The sequence below is a fragment of the Pleurodeles waltl genome, chromosome 10 (assembly GCF_031143425.1).
Source record: "Pleurodeles waltl isolate 20211129_DDA chromosome 10, aPleWal1.hap1.20221129, whole genome shotgun sequence".
NCBI lineage: Eukaryota > Metazoa > Chordata > Amphibia > Caudata > Salamandridae > Pleurodeles > Pleurodeles waltl.
Genome location: NC_090449.1, coordinates 1,075,854,602 through 1,075,877,418, shown reverse-complemented (window position 1 = coordinate 1,075,877,418; position 22,817 = coordinate 1,075,854,602). Strand labels below are relative to the sequence as shown.

The following is a 22,817-nucleotide window of genomic DNA, read 5'->3' as shown; positions in this document are numbered from 1 at the left end:
CAAGTAAAGATAAATACTAAATAATAATATTTCTCATTAGACAAAGGCAATCATCTGCTTATATAGACAGGCAGACTTCTCAAGACCTGGCTGTTCGAGCAGTAGCAGCACCCCCTCCCACCTCAGAACCTTGAGACCCTCACAGGTGAGGAGTGCTCTTTACAAATTTCTGATTGATTGATTGATTGAATGCAGCACAGCAAGTGGCCTTGCTGCGTTGTTTGAATGAATGATGAATCTGCCTCTACAACACAGTGTGTTAACTGTCAACAGAGCAGTCCCATGTCCTCTTACTCATTGAATTTATTCTTGTCTGTGACCGTGTACAGTCACCAACAGCCTTTTAAGTAACTTTGCGCTAGAGCAGGTGTCTCGAACCCGTTGATCGCGAGCTCCCAGGAGCTCCCAGACACCTTTGGAGCGGCTCTCCGCCTTCAGTTAATTCTTATAAAAGCACAGGTGAACACATTTATTTTAAAGTTGAGTGAAGGCTGTGTTTACATTATTGTCATCAGTCTGCAGATATCAGTGCCTGATCACGAGCAGTCACATTAATGGGCCACGCTGGGGCACAGAGATGAAGAACTGAAGTATTTAACGCTTAAGTAACAGTCCTTGTATTGGGGCATGAGAACAAAATGATGTTTGTGAATGCTATTAAATGGGAGAAAACTAAAATGAAAAGTTACCTTCATCATTGACTCTTCATTTGAATTAACTCCCTTTTCAAATTGTTGCATTAACAAGTAGCAGGCCTCTTGCTCCAGTGGGCAGTGGACACTCTGCCATAATTAGAACTGAAAAGTAGTCCGTTTTGGGGGGAGAACTTTAAAATGAAGAAAACATTTTTTTTGTAACATTAAGGGCTTGATTATGCATTCGGCTATCTGGAGACCACCACACTCGTGGTGGAGGTCGGACTGTTGCAGTTGTGGCGGTCCGAACGCCATATTACAAGATTGGCGGTCAGCGCTGCTGAAAGACTGCATCTCCGCCAGGATATCTGATCTCAATGGGATAACGGGGGCCATGGGTGTAATCAGCTACGCTGGTGCTAAAGTCAACACCGCCGTCCTGAAGACGACCATGTTCCCTGCCAGACTTTTCATGGCGGTTCAACCACCATGAAAAGGCTGGAGGAGAACAAGGGCAGGGGGCCACAAGGGGTGAGCAGTGCAGAGCCCCCCTTTCCCAGCAGTGTTGCAATGTGCACTGTCTGCTGTGCAGACAGTGCATATGCCGAGGGCTCCAGGGGGACCCCCGTGTGATGGCATTGGACTCTGCTTTATGTGGAGCTAAGTCCAATGCTGCTGCATGCTTTCGGTCAGCCCAGTGGAAAACTTATAACAGGCCGGTGGGGAGAACGCCTGCTCCGCTGTGGTCTCCTCACCACAGGTCTGTTGGTTGGGTTTTTGGGCTGCCAAACTCGTAATCAGGCCCGAAGTCTGAATTAGTGGTGGGTGGTAAACTCTTCTCCTCCAGCAGAGTTTGCGAAGTTTTGCCACTCCTTGCTCAGCTTGGAATACAGAGTTCGGATAAAACTCTGCCTACCACCGCACGGAGGAGTTTGCCGGCATGCAGCACCCACCCCTATTTTGTGACATTGACGCTTCTGGTAACCCTTTGGGCATTATTCAAAAGCACAGTGACAGAGCCCTAGCAACAGGCGCTGCAGCCTGTTTTAATGGGGTGCATGTGAAGTGCGTTGTTGGGCTTCCCAGAATGCCAGTTCGGCCCCACTGCCTGAACATCTTACACAGACTGTCAGGAATGGACATTTCAATGCATGGCCTGAATAGCACTGCTGCTCGAACTTGCACCGACCGTACCATCAAGCACCGATCACACCACGTGCCCGACCTCAGCCGGCGCAGCGGATACCGCACTCCACCGCCGAGGTAGAGCGCCCCCAGAGAAAGCACCTCCAGTCGAATGTGACTGTGTTCACGGGACCCCAATGTCGCACTAAGGCCCATATTTATACTTTTTTAGCGTCGCATTTGCGCTGCTTTTTTACACAAAACGGAGAAAATGTACAAAATACAATTGTATTTTAAAAGTTTGCACCGCTTATGCGTCAAAAAATGACTTAAATGCAGCGCTAAAAAGTATCAATATAGGCCTAAGTGCTCGGACATGTCCGGCTAATTTGCGGCCTTTAACCGTCTGATGATCAGATCAGGTACAAACTCCTGGCCAGTGTTACATGGCCAATGAAAAGAGGAAATTCGTATTTTTGTAGTGACCATGAGAGGCAGGTAGTTTAGTGTTCTGTTAATGATAATATATTCCTTCTTCGTTTTGATTATGACGGCAGAATATCACCCCCTTTACTTGATGGAAACTGACTGAATAAAGCTCCTTTCCCTCCGGATGATGGTGACACCTCTGTAGTGCTGATTACGTAATATGATGTCATAAGGTATATATTTCCGTGTTTCTGGCTTTGGAGATTAAGCTGCCTCCCCTTGCTTTGGAGATCAGGGCATATTGTTATCCCGTTACACCACCTGATACTCCCATCCCTGCTTCTGAAACTGAACATACTTTCCAACCAACGTGAAGCCTGTGTACGGACCGTTTCATACCGCTTTGCTTGCTGGTTCTAAGCGCTATATCGAGCTGTTCATTTAAGTTGTCTTGGTTTAACAAGCCCAGACGGATGTATGACTGAGTTGACCATACCTGAATTAGAAACTTGTGAGGGTCTTTGTTTTACAATAGCACAGTAAATGCCAGCAGGGCCGAGAAGTATGTCCCCACCAGCCCCTCCACGACCCCGTGACTGAGCAGCAGATGTGGACCTCACCTCACTGACTCTGGACATCCCGTTCACTGCCCGGAAGTGTCAGCGCAGACCGGAAGTCACACACTGGAAGCTGAGTAACGTGACAACCCTGCCCTGGGTTAGCAAATAGTGAGCCAGGGACCCCCTGAAGCCCTGGCTTCCTCCTACAAGCACAACCCTTGGATGGACATGTATGGACAAGCCTTCAGCCCTGGGCGTTTACTGTGTGTCACATGTTATTCTGACATACATGCTCTCTCATAAACTCCAGTGAAACAGCAACACATACGTGCACTGTGGGGATAACACGTGTGCACTGTGGGGATAACACTTGTGCACTGTGGGGATAACACCTATGCACTGTGGGGATAACACAGAGATAACACACGTGCACTGTGGGGATAACACAGAGATAACACATGTGCACTGTGGGGATAACACGCATGCACTGTGGGGATAACACAGAGATAACACGCGTGCACTGTGGGGATAACACATGTGCACTGTGGGGATAACACATGTGCACTGTGGGGATAACACAGAGATAACACGCATGCACTGTGGGGATAACACCTGTGCACTGTGGGGATAACACATGTGCACTGTGGGGATAACCCGTGTGCACTGTGGGGATAACACACGTGCACTGTGGGGATACATGTGTGCACTGTGTGGATAACACGTGTGCACTGTGGAGATAACACACGTGCACTGTGGGGATAACACACGTGCACTGTTTCAAAGCACCTCATTAGAGTCAGGGATAGGCTTTCATTTGAAGACACTGACAGTTGCTTAACTTCTACGAAATTATTTTACAAGACCCAGAGTGCAGAGTTGTTTTAAACAAGCACACATCGAGGTAAAGTATATTCTAGCCACTAGTCATCCCCCTGACCCCCTCACCTCACTCTTGCAGCTTTCTGCCTTTTCCCTTTGTGACGCTTTTTTATTTTTCTGTTCCTCCGTCTATCCCATGTGTGTCTTTTGCTCGCAGTAAATGCTTGTTAGAAAAATATGTGTCTGCCCTCAGTGCTTAATTTGTAAATAATAACATGCCGGTGCCCAAAGACGCGGCTGGTGCAAGTAAATGTGGGAAAACGGAACACTGAGGAGGCGAATTTCTGAAGCCATCTCGGGCCTCTTCAATCCATTTAGAGCCACTCCCTGCCCCTTCAGCTCACTCTGGCAGCTTTCTGCTTTCTCCCTTTGTGACGCTTCTTCGTTTTTCCCTTCCTCCCTCTTTCCCAAATGTGTCTTTTGCTCTCACAAATGCTTGAGGCGGAAGAATAAGCCCCGGCCCTCAAAAATAAGTGGCGGTGCTTAGCATTAGAAACAACAAGCACAAATTAAGCACTGCTGGCCCTAAAAAATAAGTGCCAGTGCCCTGCACCGGAAGCCACCGGTTCAAATTAACCACTAAGTATATGTCACCTTTCACCGGTGGCGCCGCCAGCTACACATAAGAAACATTTAGGCCCGTATTTATACTTTTTTAGCGCCGCATTTGCGTCGTTTTTTGACGCAAAAACGGCGCAAACTTGCAAAATACCATTGGCCCATATTTATACTTTTTGACGCTAAACTGCGCTAACGCAGTTTAGCGTCAAAAAATTTAGCGCCGTCTAACGCCATTCTGAAGCGCCATGCGGGCGCCGTATTTATGGAATGGCGTTAGCCGGCGCTAGCAGACCGGCGCTGCCTGGTGTGCGTGGAAAAAAACCACGTAGACCAGGCAGCGCCGGTGTAGGGGGAAAATGGCGTTAGGGCGTCTTAAAATGGGGCAAGTCAGGTTGAGGCAAAAAAATCGCCTCAACCCGATTTGCGCCATTATTTTCGACGCCCAGACGCCATTTAAATGACTCCTGTCTTAGTAAAGACAGGAGTCATGCCCCCTTGCCCAATGGCCATGCCCAGGGGACTTATGTCCCCTGGGCATGGTCATTGGGCATAGTGGCATGTAGGGGGGCACAAATAAGGCCCCCCTATGCCACCCAAAAAAAATTAAAAAATATAAAAAATTATACTTACCTGAACTTACCTGAATGTCCCTGGGGTGGGTCCCTCCATCCTTGGGTGTCCTCCTGGGGTGGGCAGGGGTGGCAGGGGGGGTCCCTGGGGGCAGGGGAGGGCACCTGTGGGCTCATTTTGAGCCCACAGGCCCCTTAACGCCTACCCTGACCCAGGCGTTAAATAGTGGCGCAAATGCGGGGTTTTTTGACCCGCCACCTCCCGGGCGTGACTTTTGCCCGGGAGTATAAATACGACGCATTTGCGTCGGCGTCATTTTTTTAGACGGGAACGCCTTCCTTGCATCTCATTAACGCAAGGAAGGCGTTCACGCAAAAAAATGACGCTATTTGCCCATACTTTGGCGCTAGACGCGTCTAACGCCAAAGTATAAATATGGCGTTAGTTTTGCGCCGAATTTGCGTCGAAAAAAACGACGCTAATTCGCCGCAAACGGAGTATAAATACGGGCCCATTGTGGGGCATATTTATACTCCGTTTGCGCCGAAATTGCGTCGTTTTTTTTGACGCAATTTCTACGCAAAACTAACGCAAACTAACGCCATATTTATACTATGGCGTTAGAGGCGAATAGCGCCAAAGTTCCCGGAATGTGCGTCATTTTTTAGCGTGAACCCCTTCCTTGCGTTAATGATATGCAAGGGAGGCGTTCCCGTCTAAAAAATGACTCCCAGGCCTTTACGTGGTATTTATACTCCCGGGCAAAAGAGACGCCCGGGAGTGGGCGTTGCTAAAAACGGCGCATTTGCGCCGCTTTTTAACGCCTGGGTCAGGCATGGCGCTAAGGGACAAGTGGGCTCAAAATGAGCCCAGAGTGCCCTCCCCTGCCCCCAGGGACCCCCCCTGCCACCCTTGCCCACCCCAGGAGGACACCCAAGGCTGGACGGACCCACCCCAGGGACATTCAGGTGAGTATTTTTTGTATTTTTTTTTAATAATTTTTGGTGGCATAGGGGGGCCTGATTTGTGCCCCCCTACATGCCACTATGCCCAATGACCATGCCCAGGGGACAGAAGTCCCCTGGGCATGGCCATTGGGCAAGGGGGCATGACTCCTATCTTTACAATGATAGGAGTCATGTTGATGGGGGATGGGCGTCGAAAATAAATGGCGCAAGTCGGGTTACGACGATTTTTTCGACGTAACCTGACTTGCCCCATTTTAAGACGCCCATGCGCCATTTTCCCCCTACGCCGGCGCTGCCTGGTGTACGTGGTTTTTCTCGCGCACACCAGGCAGCGCCGGTCTGCTTGCGCCGGCTAACGCCATTCAATAAATACGGCGCCCGCATGGCGCTGCAGAATGGCGTTAGCCGGCGCAAAACTTTTTGACGCTAAACTGCGTTAGCGCAGTTTAGCGTCAAAAAGTATAAATATGGGCCTGTATTTTGTAGGTTTGCGCCGTTTAGCGTCAAAAAGCGGCGCAAATGCGGCGCTAAAAAAAGTATAAATACGGGCCTTTAATTCACTGCTTCTGCGCAAAGTGATCATGGTTTTTCTAAGCCTTATGACTAATGTACTCTTTGCACGCTCGATGGCTCCAACAGTACAACCCGGGCTTCCACCCCGTGTTTTAAAGGGGCCGGACGTCTCTTTCAAGGACAGTTTCAGATACTTTTCTCAGTTCCATATCTGTGGCCGTCAGATAATCCGCACGCACCACTCTCCTTGAACTGGTTCATGTCTTGGTAATGTGTCTAGGCTCCCGTATGAATGCATTTATAAAACTGGATTATTCAGGAGTGTCGGAGTTTAAGCTGTATCGGGCATCACGTTGGCCGAAACAATACAATTGAATGCAAACGCTGCCATCTTGTGGCTGAAGATGGGGCGTGCATTAGAGATTTCAGAAGTTCATTGGTTCCTTACATCATTTAAAAAGTCGCATGGCATTTTTGTGGCTAAGTTCTTAGTTACTTTAAGGTGGGAGGAACTTCACAGAATCTCACAAGAGTTTTTATGTTGCTCTGCAGAATTCCATGGAGTACAACTCAGTGAATTCCGCCAACCCCTAGTCTTAGATCGCCATTATGATTTCAGCGCTCCGAGGGCCGCCAGATCCATGGTGACGGTCTAACCGCCGCACGCCAAGCAGTTTGACCGTCACATCACAAACCTGGCGGTCGGACCACCACCTCCGCTGGAATCATGGATCCCGATGGGATGGTGGCGGTTGAAGTCGTGCTCAGTCACAGCAGCATGGAGTTCAGCACTTCCGTGATGATCACAACTTCACTTTCCGCTAGCCTTTTCATGGTGGGGACCCTGCAAGTAAAAGCTGGCAGAAAGCCGGTGCAGGGGCCCCCCGGCCCATCACTCTCAGAATGCACACTTTCTGCTACGACAGACAGTGTGTATTCCGAGGAAGCTGGGAGCACCCTCTGCACTACTGCATTGGCCTTGGCTCCACGAGGAGCCGACTTCAATGCCACTGGATGGTTTCCACTGGGCTGACCAGCGGAAACCTCTGATTTTTGAAGTTTCCACCGCTGATCCCAGTGAAAACCTTTTAATAGGGCTGGGTGGGAGGGGGGCTTGGTAGACCGCCAGCTCCACGACAGTCTCCTCTCCACACGGCTGGTAGGCCCGGAGGTTGGCCTGCCAAACTGGTAATGAGGCCCTAAGACCCATATTTATACTTTTACACGCAAAACTGCATTAGCGCAGTTTTCCGTGTAAAAGTATAGCGCTGGCTACCACCATTCCTGGACACCGTCTAGGCGCCATATTTATGGAATGGTGCTAGCCGGCGCTAGTGCCCTGTTAGCGTCCTTGTAAAGGACGCTAACAAGGTGGGCAGGCGTAGGGGAAACCGGAGCTTGTGCGCCGAATTATGGCGCTACAGTGTTTAGAGGCAAAAAAATGCCTCTAAGCAGTGTAACGCCATTTCCTGGCGCACAACCCCCATGGACATGGCTCCTGTCTTAATAAAAACAGGAGCCATGCCCACCACCCCAATGGCCATGCCCAGGGGACATGTGTCCCCTGGGCATGGCCATTGGGGCCAGTGCCCTGCAGGGTGCCCCAAGTGAGGGCCCCTGAGCGTGAAAAAAAAAATAAAAAAAAATACTTATCAGGACTTACCTGAGATGGGTTCCCCATCCTGTGGTGTCCCTCTGGTGTGAGTGGGGGTGTCCCTTGGGCCAGGGAGGGGCACCTGTGGTCTGTTTCCATGATCTCTGACCATGGAAAAAGGCCCACAGGTCTCCAAACGCCTGTTCATACCCAGGCGTTAAATAATGGTGCTAAGCAAGCTTAGCTCCATTATTTAAGGTCCCCATCCCCGTGCCAGATTTTAGCACAGGGGGATAAATATGGCGCTAAGGCCATATAGTCGTTTTCCGGACGGGAACTCCCACCTTTCACCTCATTGATGCAAAGTAGGTTTTCACGTCCAGAAAATGATGTAAACTCCATTACTTTGGCGCTAGACGTGTCGAGTGCCAAAGTATAAATATGGAGTTAGGTTTGCATTGAATTAGCGTAAAAACAAATGATGCTAATTCAGTGCAAACCGAGTATAAATATGGGCCTAAATGTCTTCCTCCACTTTTTTTTAATGTCTTAGTGCTCTATAAAACATGTTTCTTCACTTAAAATTACTCCCATTTAAACAAATTTATTTTACTTCTATAAATATGGCACCATGTCTACAAGCCACTGGGAGCAAGATGCCTGGTGTCTGTAAAAATTACCCTTGGAAAGGGGAAGAAATGTAAATGTTGAGTTTTATGGAATCCATATGAACAAAGTTAACTCTTCAGTCTAATTTTCTCAGCACATTGCCATGTTTGTAGGGCTCAGGATTTTATTTTATTTATTTTTTTAACGTTTCCATCTATAGTTATACATATTTATTTTTTGGACCTCCTGTTGGTATTTATCCATATTTATTTTGTATTTTTGGAATAGATGGTGTCACAAAATGGTATATTTCCACATTTATTTAACCAGTGAACATATATTCATACTCTGATGCCTGTCACATTTTAGCAAACTAAGCAGCTAAATATCATGAACAAAAAAGCATCCGGAACACAACGTCTGCCATGTAGACTTAGGCCTTGTACACACAAAAGCCCACAAAGGATTGTTTTAATCACATCGGCAGGAGCCAGAAAGAGAATGTCCCAAACGATGTCTGCCGTGTACACGTAGGCCATGTACATACAAGATCACCCAAATATTTGTATTAATCGCTTTGGCAAGAGTCAGAAAGTGAAGCGATATCAGCGGTATGCTCCAGGAAGCAGAGAGAGCACGAACAGTACCGTACACGTTAGAGACAAAGTCCGCGTTAAGTTTCTTCCCACACGATCACGTTCAGCCCTGAAGAAGTCCTTTGGGATGAAACGCGTTGGCTATGGCTATCTTCACTGTACATGAAGTCACATATGGATGATCATAATTGAATCAATAAAAAACAATCATGTTAAAGGAGGACGTGGTCGATGGATTAATGCTTTTATATGATGCTGCATAAGGACATAAGACACTCAAGGGAATTTTCCCTCTTCTGTACTTTGATACATATTTGTGCTGAGTCTCATTTTGTAATTATAGCACTGTGTTTTTTGGTGATTGAAGATTAGGGGGTTGGTCTTTTAGACTTGTGCACTTTTTCTGACCATAGTTATCAACATTTATTATTTATATAATTGTAGGAAGAGGTGAGGCAATCCTTGCCTCAGCCCCTGGATTTTTTGTCTAGTATATATATATATATATACACATACATATACACACACACACATATGTATATATATATTTATATATGTATATAAGCTTATTCTGTTTTTTTTTAATTTCCCATGCTCTCTATCTGCTCAGCTGTTGGCCCCTAATTGATGAAAGACAGCATGGTGAGTCGCTCACAAGAAGCTCAATTGTCAGTATTTTCCACTTCTACAGAGAAGTGCACACATGAAACACATTGTTTTCTGTCTATATATAGCTGTAAAAATCAGTAAAAATTGGAAATTGTGAGCCTTACATATTCATAAGTGAAAAATACAGTCATTATTTTAAGTGGGAGAAATTTAAAGCGCAGAATTTTTTTCCATATTCTGAACATTTCTGCAGAACATTTTTCTGCACTTTAAATTTCTCCCATTTAAAAAAATGGTTGTATGTTTTTTTATACATGTAACAGTGCCACATATGGCGAAAGGTATGTCCTGTGCCACAACTACATATAACACAGTCTCTAGTCACCCATACACACATACCCCATTTATACACACACATGTTCATAGAGCCCCAAAGACCACACTCTTACTGACAAACATAGCAGCTCTGTCATAGTGCCCCTAGTCAAAGTATTTTGTCCGCACCATAATATCTGTCTATGTATATGTAGACATTAGGCTTAAGATCAATTAAGCTGGGTGTGCGGGCATCTGGTACCAATACACATGTTCTTTAGCCTTCAGTAGCTCCTGGTGATTTTCAATGATGAGAAGCAGCTTTAACTACAGAAAAGGCTAAGGACCCCTGTGCTTTAGAAATATTGCATACAAATCAAATCAAATCATGAACATTTATAAAGCGAGCTACTCACCCGTGCGGGTCTCAAGGTGCTAGGGGAAAAAAAGGGGGGGGGTTACTGCTGCTCGAAAAGCCAGGTTTTTAGGAGTCTCCGGAATGCGGAGTGGTCCTGGGTGGTCCTGAGGCTGGTTGGGAGGGAGTTCCAGGTCTTGGCTGCCAGGAAGGAGAAAGACCTCCCACCCGCCGTGGAGCGGCGGATGCGAGGGACGGCAGCGAGCGCGAGGACAGAGGAACGGAGGAGGCGGGTGGGGACGTAGAAGCTGAGGCGTCGGTTGAGGTATTCCGGTCCCTTGTTGTGGAGGGCTTTGTGTGCGTGGGTGAGAAGTCGAAAGGTGATCCTTTTGCTGACTGGGAGCCAATGCAGGTGTCTCAGGTGTGCGGAGATGTGGCTGTTGTGGCGCCGAGGCGTTTTGAATGCGTTGCAGGCGATTTTGGAGTTTGGCGGTGGTCCCAGCGTAGAGGGTGTTGCCGTAGTCCAGGCGGCTCGTGACGAGGGCGTGGGTCACTGTTTTTCTAGTGTCGGCGGGGATCCAGCGGAAGATCTTGCGGAGCATGCGGAGGGTGAGGAAGCAGGCGGAGGACACGGCGTTGACTTGCTTGGTCATGGTGAGAAGAGGGTCCAAGATGAAGCCGAGGTTGTGGGCGTGGTCTGCGGGGGTCGGTGCGGTGCCGAGGTCCGTGGGCCACCAGGAGTCGTCCCAAGCAGATGGGGTGTTGCGAGGATTCGGACTTCCGTTTTGTCAGAGTTCAGCTTTAGGCGGCTGAGCCTCATCCAATCTGCGACGTCCTTTATACCCTCTTGTAGGCTGGTCTTGGCGCTGGCAGGGGCCTTGGTGAGGGAGAGTATAAGTTGGGTGTGATCGGCGTAGGAGGTGATGATGATGTCGTGCTTGTGTACGATGTCGGCGAGGGGGCTCATGTAGACATTGAAGAGTGTCGGGCTGAGCGATGAGCCTTGAGGTACGCCGCAGATGATCTTGGTGGGGTCTGAGCGAAATGGTGGGAGGTAAACTCTTTGGAAACGGTTTGAGAGGAAGGAGGCGATCCAGTCCAGGGCCTGGCCTTGGATCCCGGTGGAGCGGAGGCGGGTGATTAGTGTGCGGTGACAGACGGTGTCGAAGGCAGCCGAGAGGTCGAGGAGGATGAGGGCGACTGTTTCACCGTTGTCCATCAGGGTTCTGATGTCGTCTGTGACTGAGATGAGGGCGGTTTCCGTGCTGTGGTTGGTTCGGAATCCGGTTTGTTAAGGGTCGAGCAGGTTGTTGTTTTCCAGGAAGGTGGTCAGCTGTTTGTTGACGGTCTTCTCTATTACCTTGGCTGGGAAGGGCAGGAGAGAGATGGGGCGGAAGTTTTTCAGGTCGCTCGGGTCAGTCGTAGGTTTCTTTAGTAGGGCGTTGACTTTGGCGTGTTTCCAGCATTCGGGGAAGGTAGCAGAAGAAAAAGAAGAGTTGATGATGGCCTGGAGGTGCGGGGCGATGATGTCGTCGGCTTTATTAAAGATGAAGTGAGGGCAGGGGTCCGAAGGGGCGCCGGAGTGGATAGAGTTCATGATGGATTTGGTTTCTTCAGTGTTGATGTGGGTCCAGTCGTTGAGGGTGATGGCTGGGGGTGCGGGTTCGGTGATGCTTGGTTGGGTCTGGTGTCCGAAGCTGTCGTGGAGGTCGCTGATCTTGCGATGGAAGAAGGTGGCGAGGGAATCGCACAGATCCTGTGAAGGCGTGACGGCGTTGGCGTTGGGGTTAGAGAACTCCTTGACGATGCTAAAAAGTTCTCTACTGTTGTGGCTGTTTTTGTCCAGTCTGTCGGTGAAAAAGTTCCTTTTGGCAGCGCGGATCAGGTGGTGGTGTTCGCAGATAGCGTTCTTGAGGGCGGCCATGTTGTCAGCGGTGTGGTCCTTGCGCCAGGCCTTCTTGAGGGCGCGACAAGTTTTCTTTGATTCTTTGAGGGTGTCAGAGAACCAGAGAGGTTTTTTGGTGTTGGCCTGTCGATGCATGCGTTTGAGGGGAGCAAGGTTGTCTGCGTAGTTGGAGATCCAGTTCGTGAGGCTGAGGGCTGCGTCGTTGGGGTCGGTGGTGAGGGTGGGTTGGTTGGCGGCAAGTGCGGAGAAGAGTTGGTCTTCGGGGATCTTGTTCCACTGTCGACGAGGGGTGGGTTGAGTGCAGAGGTGGCGGGTCTCGCGACGGAATGTGAAGTGGACACAGCTGTGGTCGGTCCAGTGTAGAGCGGAGGTGTGGCTGAAGAAGATGTGTTTGCTGGCGGAGAAGATAGGGTCAAGCGTGTGTCCGGCGATGTGGGTGGCGGTGTTCACCAGTTGCTTGAGGCCGAGGTTGGCGAGGTTGTCGAGCAGGGCGGTGGTGTTGGGGTCGTTGTTCTGTTCCAGATGGAAGTTGAGGTTGCCTAGGAGGATGTAGTCCGGCGAGGCGAGGGCGTGCGGGGAGATGAAGTCGGCGATGGCGTCGCTAAAAGGGGCGCGCGGTCCGGGGGGACGGTAGACGAGGGATCCTCTGAGGGTGGTCCTGGGGTCGGTGCGAATCTGAAAATGCAGATGTTCAGCAGCGATAGGGGTGTCTTCGGTGGAGGTGGTGACGCTGATGGAGTCTTTGAAGACGATGGCGATACCTCCTCCTACTTGGTTGGTGCGGTCTTTTCTGGAGATCTTGTAGCCTTCGGGGATGGCAGTGGCGATGTCTGGAGCTGATGAGGCGTTCATCCAGGTTTCCGTGATGAAGGCGACGTCTGGAGCTGTGGAGTCCAGGAGGTCCCAGAGTTCAATGGCGTGCTTGTGGACAGAGCGAGCGTTGACCAGGATGCACTTGAGGTGGTTGATGGCGCGTGGGCTGGTGGTCGTGGTAGTTGCGTGGTGGAAGATGCGTTTGCAGGAGTTACAGGCGAAGGGTCCATGGGTGCGTTTGGGGTGGGCTTGGAAGCAGGTGTTGGAGCGCCCGGGGTTGAGGGCGTGGAGGGTGGTGGGGTCGTAGCGGGTCAGCGGGGTACGGGAGAGCTGGGGACCAGGGGTCGTGGCGCTGGGCGCAGGCCAGGCGCGGACGGGCGCAGACGGGCTTGCCTTAAGAGGGAGGAGGGGGGGAGGGGTCAGCTGGGGGCGAATGGGAGCTGGGGGGCAGGGACGTGCAGGAGGTCGCGGCGGGAAAGCGCAAGGGAGGGGGGGACAGGTAGAGTGAGAAGAGCTCGGGTAGGGGGTTTAAGGGTGGAGGGGGTTGAGTGTTAGAGTTTTAGGAGAATAGGGAGATAGATAGGAGTAGGGTTGAGAAGATAGGGGAGGGGGGTGGTAGAGGTGGGTGAGGGTGAGAGGTAGAGTGAGAGGATAGGAAGATAGGTAACAGAGGGGGTGTCGGGGCGGGGGGAGAGATAGGGAAATAGATAGATGGAGAAATAGGTGGAGAGATAGAAAAATAGGTAGATAGGAGGAGGGGGTGAGTGAGGGAGTTAGATGGAGAGATAGGTAGAGAAGTGAGGGAGGCAGGTAGCGAAAGGGTAGATAGGGGTGATAGTGAGGGGGAGGCGAGTGAGGGAGGTGGGTGAGGCAGGAGCAGGAGGGCAGAGACAGGGGCGGGAAGAGACAGAAGTCGGGGAAAACCGAAGAACTGAAGAACAGAAGAACACCGAAGAACAGAAGAGAAGAACACAGAAGAACAGAAGAACACAGAAGAACAGAAGAGAAGAACACAGAAGAACAGAAGAACACCGAAGAACAGAAGAGAAGAACACAGAAGAGCAGAAGAACGCCGAAGAACAGAAGAGAAGAACACAGAAGAGCAGAAGAACACCGAAGAACAGAAGAGAAGAACATACATACAGCAGCAAATGTGGGAGAGGCAGGAGGGAGTGGGTGGAAAAAACAGAATAATTATGAACAAAGTGGAGGAGTAAAGATGGGTTTAGGGATGGTTAGAGTGTGGTTTAAGGAGGGACATTCACCCACCCATAAAATAATAATCCCATTGCTATCCACAAACTGCAGTTGTAAAGTTACTAAATCCAAAAAAGACTCAAAACAGAGGTAAATGTATTCCAGATCAGAGCTGGAGTAAGTCCAGCACCATACATGGAAAGCCATAGAATGTTCAACAGGCACTTGTAGAAAACAGTGGAGGTAGTGACTTAAAATAAAAAAAAGAATAAACTAATCAAAATCTATATGAAATAAATTGAATGTTACAAACATAATCTATAAATAAAACTTAAGTTAAAAAAATTACAATTTAATTTAAAAAATATTGTAATACTCCTTTTACATTTAAAAATTAATGTAACATTGATCTATACAAAATAGATTTAACTGTCTTTTATTTATGTTACACGTCACTTTCAATAACTATTAATATGTATTAGAAATATTTTAATTTAGGTGGGCTTTTACATTAAACTTTAGAAAAGCAACGTTAATTTAATGTTTTGTATTTAAATTGATTATGTACTTTTTTCCAAATTAAGTTAATAGTTCTGTAGCATTTTTTCATTTTGTTCCACATTTGAAATAAATATATAAAATTAATTGACATTCATATTTAACGTCTAAATATTTTTACTGTTGTTTTCACTGTGGCGAATTCCCTATGTTAAAATATAGGGTAAAATGTAAAATGTCTTGAAAGGTTTAGAAAATTAGTAAAAATAAATAGGTTTAATATTTACTGAAATTTATGATATTTAGGAATATTTTAATGAATATTAATGTTCAATAAATTTTTTAATTAAAAAAACATGTTTAAAATTAAATATTGCATGTGCTTTATTCTGCGATGCATTTGCTAACATTCAATTAAATTAATATATATATATTTGTTAAAGTTGAAATAAATTATTATTATTATTTTATTATTATTATTGTAACATTATTTCGTATGAGGTTCTGTTTTCATTCCTTATCTCCATTTAGTTCTTCTAGAGGGTCTTGCAGCATCAGGGGTGGCCAGGTATGGGCCTTACTACTGCTCCATGCTGGCTGTCCTAGATTACACTCATACGGTTGGCGCAATGCTCAGATTCAGGAAGTGTAGACTTAGAAGTCTGCAGGTCACAGTAACTTTACACTTGGAAATGGTAACTAGTCAAAAGCGTTGTAAACATACACATATAAATTACTCACAAGCGTAAGTTACCTTTGTAAAAGCCATGTTTCTTCGTAGACCCAGGAGTGAGCTTCGACTGACTTTATTGGCCCGTGCTTGTAGAATCAAGAGTGCAGGTTGTTGTCTGACAATATTTGTAGCTATGTTGGCAAACCCAGGAGTGTGCCTCCATTGACTCTCAAATTCTGTTTGGTCACCTCAGCGTCATTCTGTTCCACTGCCTGAAGCATGATGGAGTTGGAGGCCGTACGGTGCTCGTAGATGGGTTTCACGCTGCTTGTCAGATTCGAAAACGAAACCCCGAGGACTGGGACATTCTCTGCAAAGTGCCTGTGAGGCAGGAGTACATTGAGATGGATGAGGGGACCTACATGGCATCAGACGCCCCTCTTCTGAGCGTTCACCGAGGCGCCCAGGAACCATATATGATCAGGTAAGAACCAGAGGCCTGCTCCCTAGGGGCATTAGGGAAAGACAAGCTCCAAAACCCAGCCAGATCCTAGTAACACATGCCACCCTGGCACAGGGGCGTGAGACACCGCTCACTACACTGATTGCAGTGGCATGTGCCATAGGGGTTTATGGCATGAGAAGGTGCTCACTGCACAGTTTACAGTTGCCTGGGTCAGACAGGCACATGGCATGAGACAGGGCTCATTACACAGCTTGCAGTGGCAATGCCATAAAGGCACATGGCACAAGAGAGGGGACACATTACACAGACCACATTGGCATGTACCATGCAGTTACAAGGTACTAGAGAGGGCTCACTACACAGCGTACATTTGCATGTACCACACTGACAGATGGCATGAGGGGCTACTCACAATCCAGTTTATGGTGGCATAAACCATACAGGCACATGGCATGAGAGAGGCCTCATTACACAGCGTACAGTGGCATATGCCATACAGCCGCATGGCACAAGAGTGTGGACTCACTATAAGCTTATATCGACAAATGTCATCCAGGCATATCTCATGAAAGAGTATTTATTACTCAGTCTATAGTAGCATGTGCACATGGCACGAGAGAGTGGATTCACTACTCATCCTAAATTGTCACGTACCACATTGGCACATGGCACAAGAGAGTGCTTATTACATAGCATACAGTGGCATTTGCCATAGAGACACATGGCACGAGGGAGAGGACTCACTAAACAGCTTACATTGTCATGTGCTTTGCATGTGCATGGCACAAGAGAGGGCTACAGTGGCATGTGCCATGCAGGATTGGTTGTGAGAGGATGCTCTATGAGTCACATAGCAGGCAGGCAAGGGGGTCAGACAGGTGTAGGTGCCTGTCCTTCAGAACACAACACAACACATGATTTACATGCACTGGGGTGAGAGGGAGCTTTCTACACAGCTTACAGTGACAAATGCCACACAGACAGAGGGGCATGAGAAAGGACTGCCAACATAACTTACAGTGACACCATGGCACAGACACAGGGCATGGAAAAGGACTGCCAACATAACTTACAGTTACGCATGCCACATAGGCACAGGGGCATAAGAGAGGACTGCCAACATAGTTTACAGTGACACTAGGCCACACAGACACAGAGGCATGAGAGAGGACTGACAAAATAGATGACAGTGGCATGTGTCACACAGACACAGGGGCGTGAGAGGGGACTGCCAACATAGCTTACAGTGACACATGCCACACAGGCACAGGGTGAGAAAGGACTGCCAATATAGCTTACAGTGACACATGCCACACAGACACAGGGGCATGAGAGAGGACTGACAAAATAGATTACAGTGGCATGTGTCACACAGACACAGGGGCGTGAGAGGGGACTGCCAACATAGCTTACGTGACACATGCCACACAGACACAGAGTGAGAACGGACTGCCAATATAACTTACAGTGACACATGCCACACAAACACCGGGTGAGAATGGACTGCCAATGTAACTTACAGTGACACATGCCACACAGACACAGGGGATTGGGAGGGGACTGCCAACATAGGTCACATTGACATGTGGCACAGAGATACAGGAGCATTGAGCGGGGACATCCAAACTAGGTTATAGTGACGCATGCCATACAGACACATTGTCATGAGAGTGGACAGCCAACATAGGTTACAGTGGCATGTGTCACACAGACACAGGTGTGTGAGAGGATACTGCCAACACAGCTTACAGTGACACATGCCACACAGTCACAGGGGCATGAGAGTGAAATGCCAAAATAGGTTACAGTGGCATGTGCTACACAGACAGGGGCATGGGAGAGGATTGCTAACATAGGTTACAGTGACACATGCCACAGAGAGGCATGAGAGGGGACTGCCAACACAGCTTACAGTGACACAATGCCAGATGGAGACGTGAGAAAAGACTGCCAACATAGCTTACAGTGACACATGCCAGACAGTGGCTTGAGAAAAGACTGGCAACATAGCTTACAGTGACACATGCCACACAGACACAGGGGCATGAGAGGGGACTGCCAGCATAGCTTACAGTGACACATACCACACAGACACGGGGTGAAAGAGGGGACCGCCAACATAGGTTACATTGGCATGTGGCACAGAGACACAGGGGCATTGAGAGGGGACATCCAACATAGGTTATAGTGACACATGCCACACAGACACAGGGGCATGAGACTGGACTGCCAACATAGGTTACACTGGCATGTGCCACACAGACACAGGGGCGTGGAAGAGGACTGCTAACATAGATTACAGTGACACATGTCACTAAGAGGCGTGACAGGGGACTGCCAACCCAGCTTACAGCATGCCAGACAGAGGCATGAGAAAAGACTGCCAACAGCTTACAGTGACCCATGCCAGACAGTGGCTTGAGAAAAGACTGGCAACATAGCTTACAGCGCCACATGCCCCACAGATACAGGGGCATGGGAGGGGACTGCCAACATAGCTTACAGTGACACATACCAAACAGATCCAGGAGCATGAGAGGGGACTGCCAACATACAATACAGTGAGAAGTGCCACACAGTCAGAGGGGCATTGAGAAGGGACTGCCAACATAGCTTACAGTGACACATGCCACAAAGACAGAGGGGCCTGAGAGGGGACTGCCAACATAGGTTACAGTGGCATGTGCCACATAGACACAGATGTGTGAGATGGGACTGCCAACAGAGCTTACAGTGACAAAGGCCACACAGACACAGGGGCATGAGAGTGGACAGCCAACAGAGGTTACAGTGGCATGTGCCACACAGACACATGGGCATGAGACCGGACTGCCAACATAGCTTAGATTGACACATGCTACACAGGCACGAGAGGGGACTTCACACACTGCTTACAGTGACACATGCCACACAGACACAGGGACGTGAGAGGGGACTGCCAAGATAGGTTACAGTGGCATGTGCCACACAGACACAGGGGCATGAGAAGGTACTGCCAACATAGCTTAGATTGAGACATGCTGCACAGGCATGAGAGGGGACTTGATACACAGCTTACAGTGACACATGACACACAGACACAGGAACGTGAGAGGGGACTGCCAACATAGCTTACAGTGACACATGCCACACAGAGGCATGAGAGAAGACTGCCAACATAGCTTTTAGTGACACATGCCACACAGACACAGGAGCATGAGAGGGGGCAGCCAACATAGCTTACAGTGGCATGTGCCACACAGACACATATTGATTGAGAGGGGACTGCCAACACAGCTTACAGTGACACATGCTACACAGACACAGGCGCATGAGAGAGGACTGCCAAAATATGTTACAGTGGCATGTGTCACACAGACACAGGAGCATGGTAGGCGACTGCCAACATAGCTTACAGTGACACATGGCACACAGAAGTACGGCAGGAGGCTGCCAGCATAACTTACAGTGACACATGCCACACAGACACAGTGGTACCGGGGCGTGAGAGGGGACTGCCAAAACAGCTTACAGTGACACATGCCGGACAGTGGCGTGAGAAAAGACTGGTAACATATATTACAGTGACACATGCCACACAGACACAGGGGCATGAAAGAGAACTGCCAACATAGCTTACAGTGACACATGCCACACAGACACAGGGGCGTGTGAGAGGACTGCTAACATAGCTTACAGTGACACATGCCTCACAGAGGTGTGAATGAAGCCTGCTAACATAGTTTACAGTGACACATGCCACGCAGACACAGGGGCGTGAGACGGGACTGCTAACATAGCTTACAGTGACACATGCCACAGAGACACAGGAGCATGAGAGGGGACTGCCAGCATAGCTCACAGTGACACATACCACACAGACACAGGGGGGGCAATAGGGGACTGCCAACATAGCTGACATTGGCGTGTGGCACAGAGACACAGGTGCATTGGAAGGGGACATTCAACATAGTTTATAGTGACACATGCCACACAGACACAGGGGCATGAGAGTGGACTGCCAAAATAGGTTACAGTGGCATATGCCACACAGACACAGGGGCATAGGAGAGGACTGCTAACATAGCTTACACTGACTCATGTCACACAGCGGCGTGAGAGGGGACTGCCAACACAGCTTACAGTGACACATGCCGGACAGTGGCGTGAGAAAAGACTGGCAACATATATTACAGTGACACATACCACACAGCTCCAGGGGCATGAGAGAGGACTGCCAACATAGGTTACAGTGGCATGTGCCACACAGAGACAGGGGCATGAGTGGAGACTGCCAACATATCATACAGTGACAAGTGCCACACAGACACAGAGGCATGCGAGTGAACTGCCAACATAGCTTACAGTGACACATGCCACACATAGGTATGAGAGGGGACTGCAGGCATAGCTTACAGTGACACATGCCACACATAGGTATGAGAGTGGACTGCAGGCACAGCTTACAGTGACACATGCCACACATGGGTATGAGAGTGGACTGCAGGCATAGCTTACAGTGACACATGCCACACAGACACAGGGGCATGAGAGAGGACTGCCAACATAGCTTACAGTGACACAAGCCACACATAGGTATGAGAGGGGACTGCAGGTACAGCTTACAGTGACACATGCCACACAGACACAGGGACGTGAGAGGGGACTGCCAAGATAGGTTACAGTGGCATGTGCCACACAGACACAGGGGCATGAGAAGGTACTGCCAACATAGCTTAGATTGAGACATGCTGCACAGGCATGAGAGGGGACTGCCAACATAGCTTACAGTGACACATGCCACACAGAGGCATGAGAGAAGACTGCCAACATAGCTTTTAGTGACACATGCCACACAGACACAGGAGCATGAGAGGGGGCAGCCAACATAGCTTACAGTGGCATGTGCCACACAGACACATATTGATTGAGAGGGGACTGCCAACACAGCTTACAGTGACACATGCTACACAGACACAGGCGCATGAGAGAGGACTGCCAAAATATGTTACAGTGGCATGTGTCACACAGACACAGGAGCATGGTAGGCGACTGCCAACATAGCTTACAGTGACACATGGCACACAGAAGTACGGCAGGAGGCTGCCAGCATAACTTACAGTGACACATGCCACACAGACACAGTGGTACCGGGGCGTGAGAGGGGACTGCCAAAACAGCTTACAGTGACACATGCCGGACAGTGGCGTGAGAAAAGACTGGTAACATATATTACAGTGACACATGCCACACAGACACAGGGGCATGAAAGAGAACTGCCAACATAGCTTACAGTGACACATGCCACACAGACACAGGGGCGTGTGAGAGGACTGCTAACATAGCTTACAGTGACACATGCCTCACAGAGGTGTGAATGAAGCCTGCTAACATAGTTTACAGTGACACATGCCACGCAGACACAGGGGCGTGAGACGGGACTGCTAACATAGCTTACAGTGACACATGCCACAGAGACACAGGAGCATGAGAGGGGACTGCCAGCATAGCTCACAGTGACACATACCACACAGACACAGGGGGGGCAATAGGGGACTGCCAACATAGCTGACATTGGCGTGTGGCACAGAGACACAGGTGCATTGGAAGGGGACATTCAACATAGTTTATAGTGACACATGCCACACAGACACAGGGGCATGAGAGTGGACTGCCAAAATAGGTTACAGTGGCATATGCCACACAGACACAGGGGCATAGGAGAGGACTGCTAACATAGCTTACACTGACTCATGTCACACAGCGGCGTGAGAGGGGACTGCCAACACAGCTTACAGTGACACATGCCGGACAGTGGCGTGAGAAAAGACTGGCAACATATATTACAGTGACACATACCACACAGCTCCAGGGGCATGAGAGAGGACTGCCAACATAGGTTACAGTGGCATGTGCCACACAGAGACAGGGGCATGAGTGGAGACTGCCAACATATCATACAGTGACAAGTGCCACACAGACACAGAGGCATGCGAGTGAACTGCCAACATAGCTTACAGTGACACATGCCACACAGAGGCATGAGAGAAGACTGCCAACATAGCTTTTAGTGACACATGCCACACAGACACAGGAGCATGAGAGGGGGCAGCCAACATAGCTTACAGTGGCATGTGCCACACAGACACATATTGATTGAGAGGGGACTGCCAACACAGCTTACAGTGACACATGCTACACAGACACAGGCGCATGAGAGAGGACTGCCAAAATATGTTACAGTGGCATGTGTCACACAGACACAGGAGCATGGTAGGCGACTGCCAACATAGCTTACAGTGACACATGGCACACAGAAGTACGGCAGGAGGCTGCCAGCATAACTTACAGTGACACATGCCACACAGACACAGTGGTACCGGGGCGTGAGAGGGGACTGCCAAAACAGCTTACAGTGACACATGCCGGACAGTGGCGTGAGAAAAGACTGGTAACATATATTACAGTGACACATGCCACACAGACACAGGGGCATGAAAGAGAACTGCCAACATAGCTTACAGTGACACATGCCACACAGACACAGGGGCGTGTGAGAGGACTGCTAACATAGCTTACAGTGACACATGCCTCACAGAGGTGTGAATGAAGCCTGCTAACATAGTTTACAGTGACACATGCCACGCAGACACAGGGGCGTGAGACGGGACTGCTAACATAGCTTACAGTGACACATGCCACAGAGACACAGGAGCATGAGAGGGGACTGCCAGCATAGCTCACAGTGACACATACCACACAGACACAGGGGGGGCAATAGGGGACTGCCAACATAGCTGACATTGGCGTGTGGCACAGAGACACAGGTGCATTGGAAGGGGACATTCAACATAGTTTATAGTGACACATACCACACAGACACAGGGGCATGAGAGTGGACTGCCAAAATAGGTTACAGTGGCATATGCCACACAGACACAGGGGCGTGGGAGAAGACTGCTAACAT

At 49.0% G+C, this 22,817-nt stretch overlaps 1 protein-coding gene across 1 annotated transcript in view; it reads left to right on the top strand.

Moving 5' to 3' along the window:
* Positions 1-22,817, top strand: part of LOC138262262 (trimethyllysine dioxygenase, mitochondrial-like) — a 304,888-nt gene that overhangs the window by 244,496 nt on the left and 37,575 nt on the right. Inside the window, exon 6 of the mRNA XM_069212135.1 lies at positions 15,659-15,889. Within this exon, the coding sequence (XP_069068236.1) occupies positions 15,659-15,889 (231 nt within the window). The remainder of the gene's footprint in view (positions 1-15,658; positions 15,890-22,817) is intronic.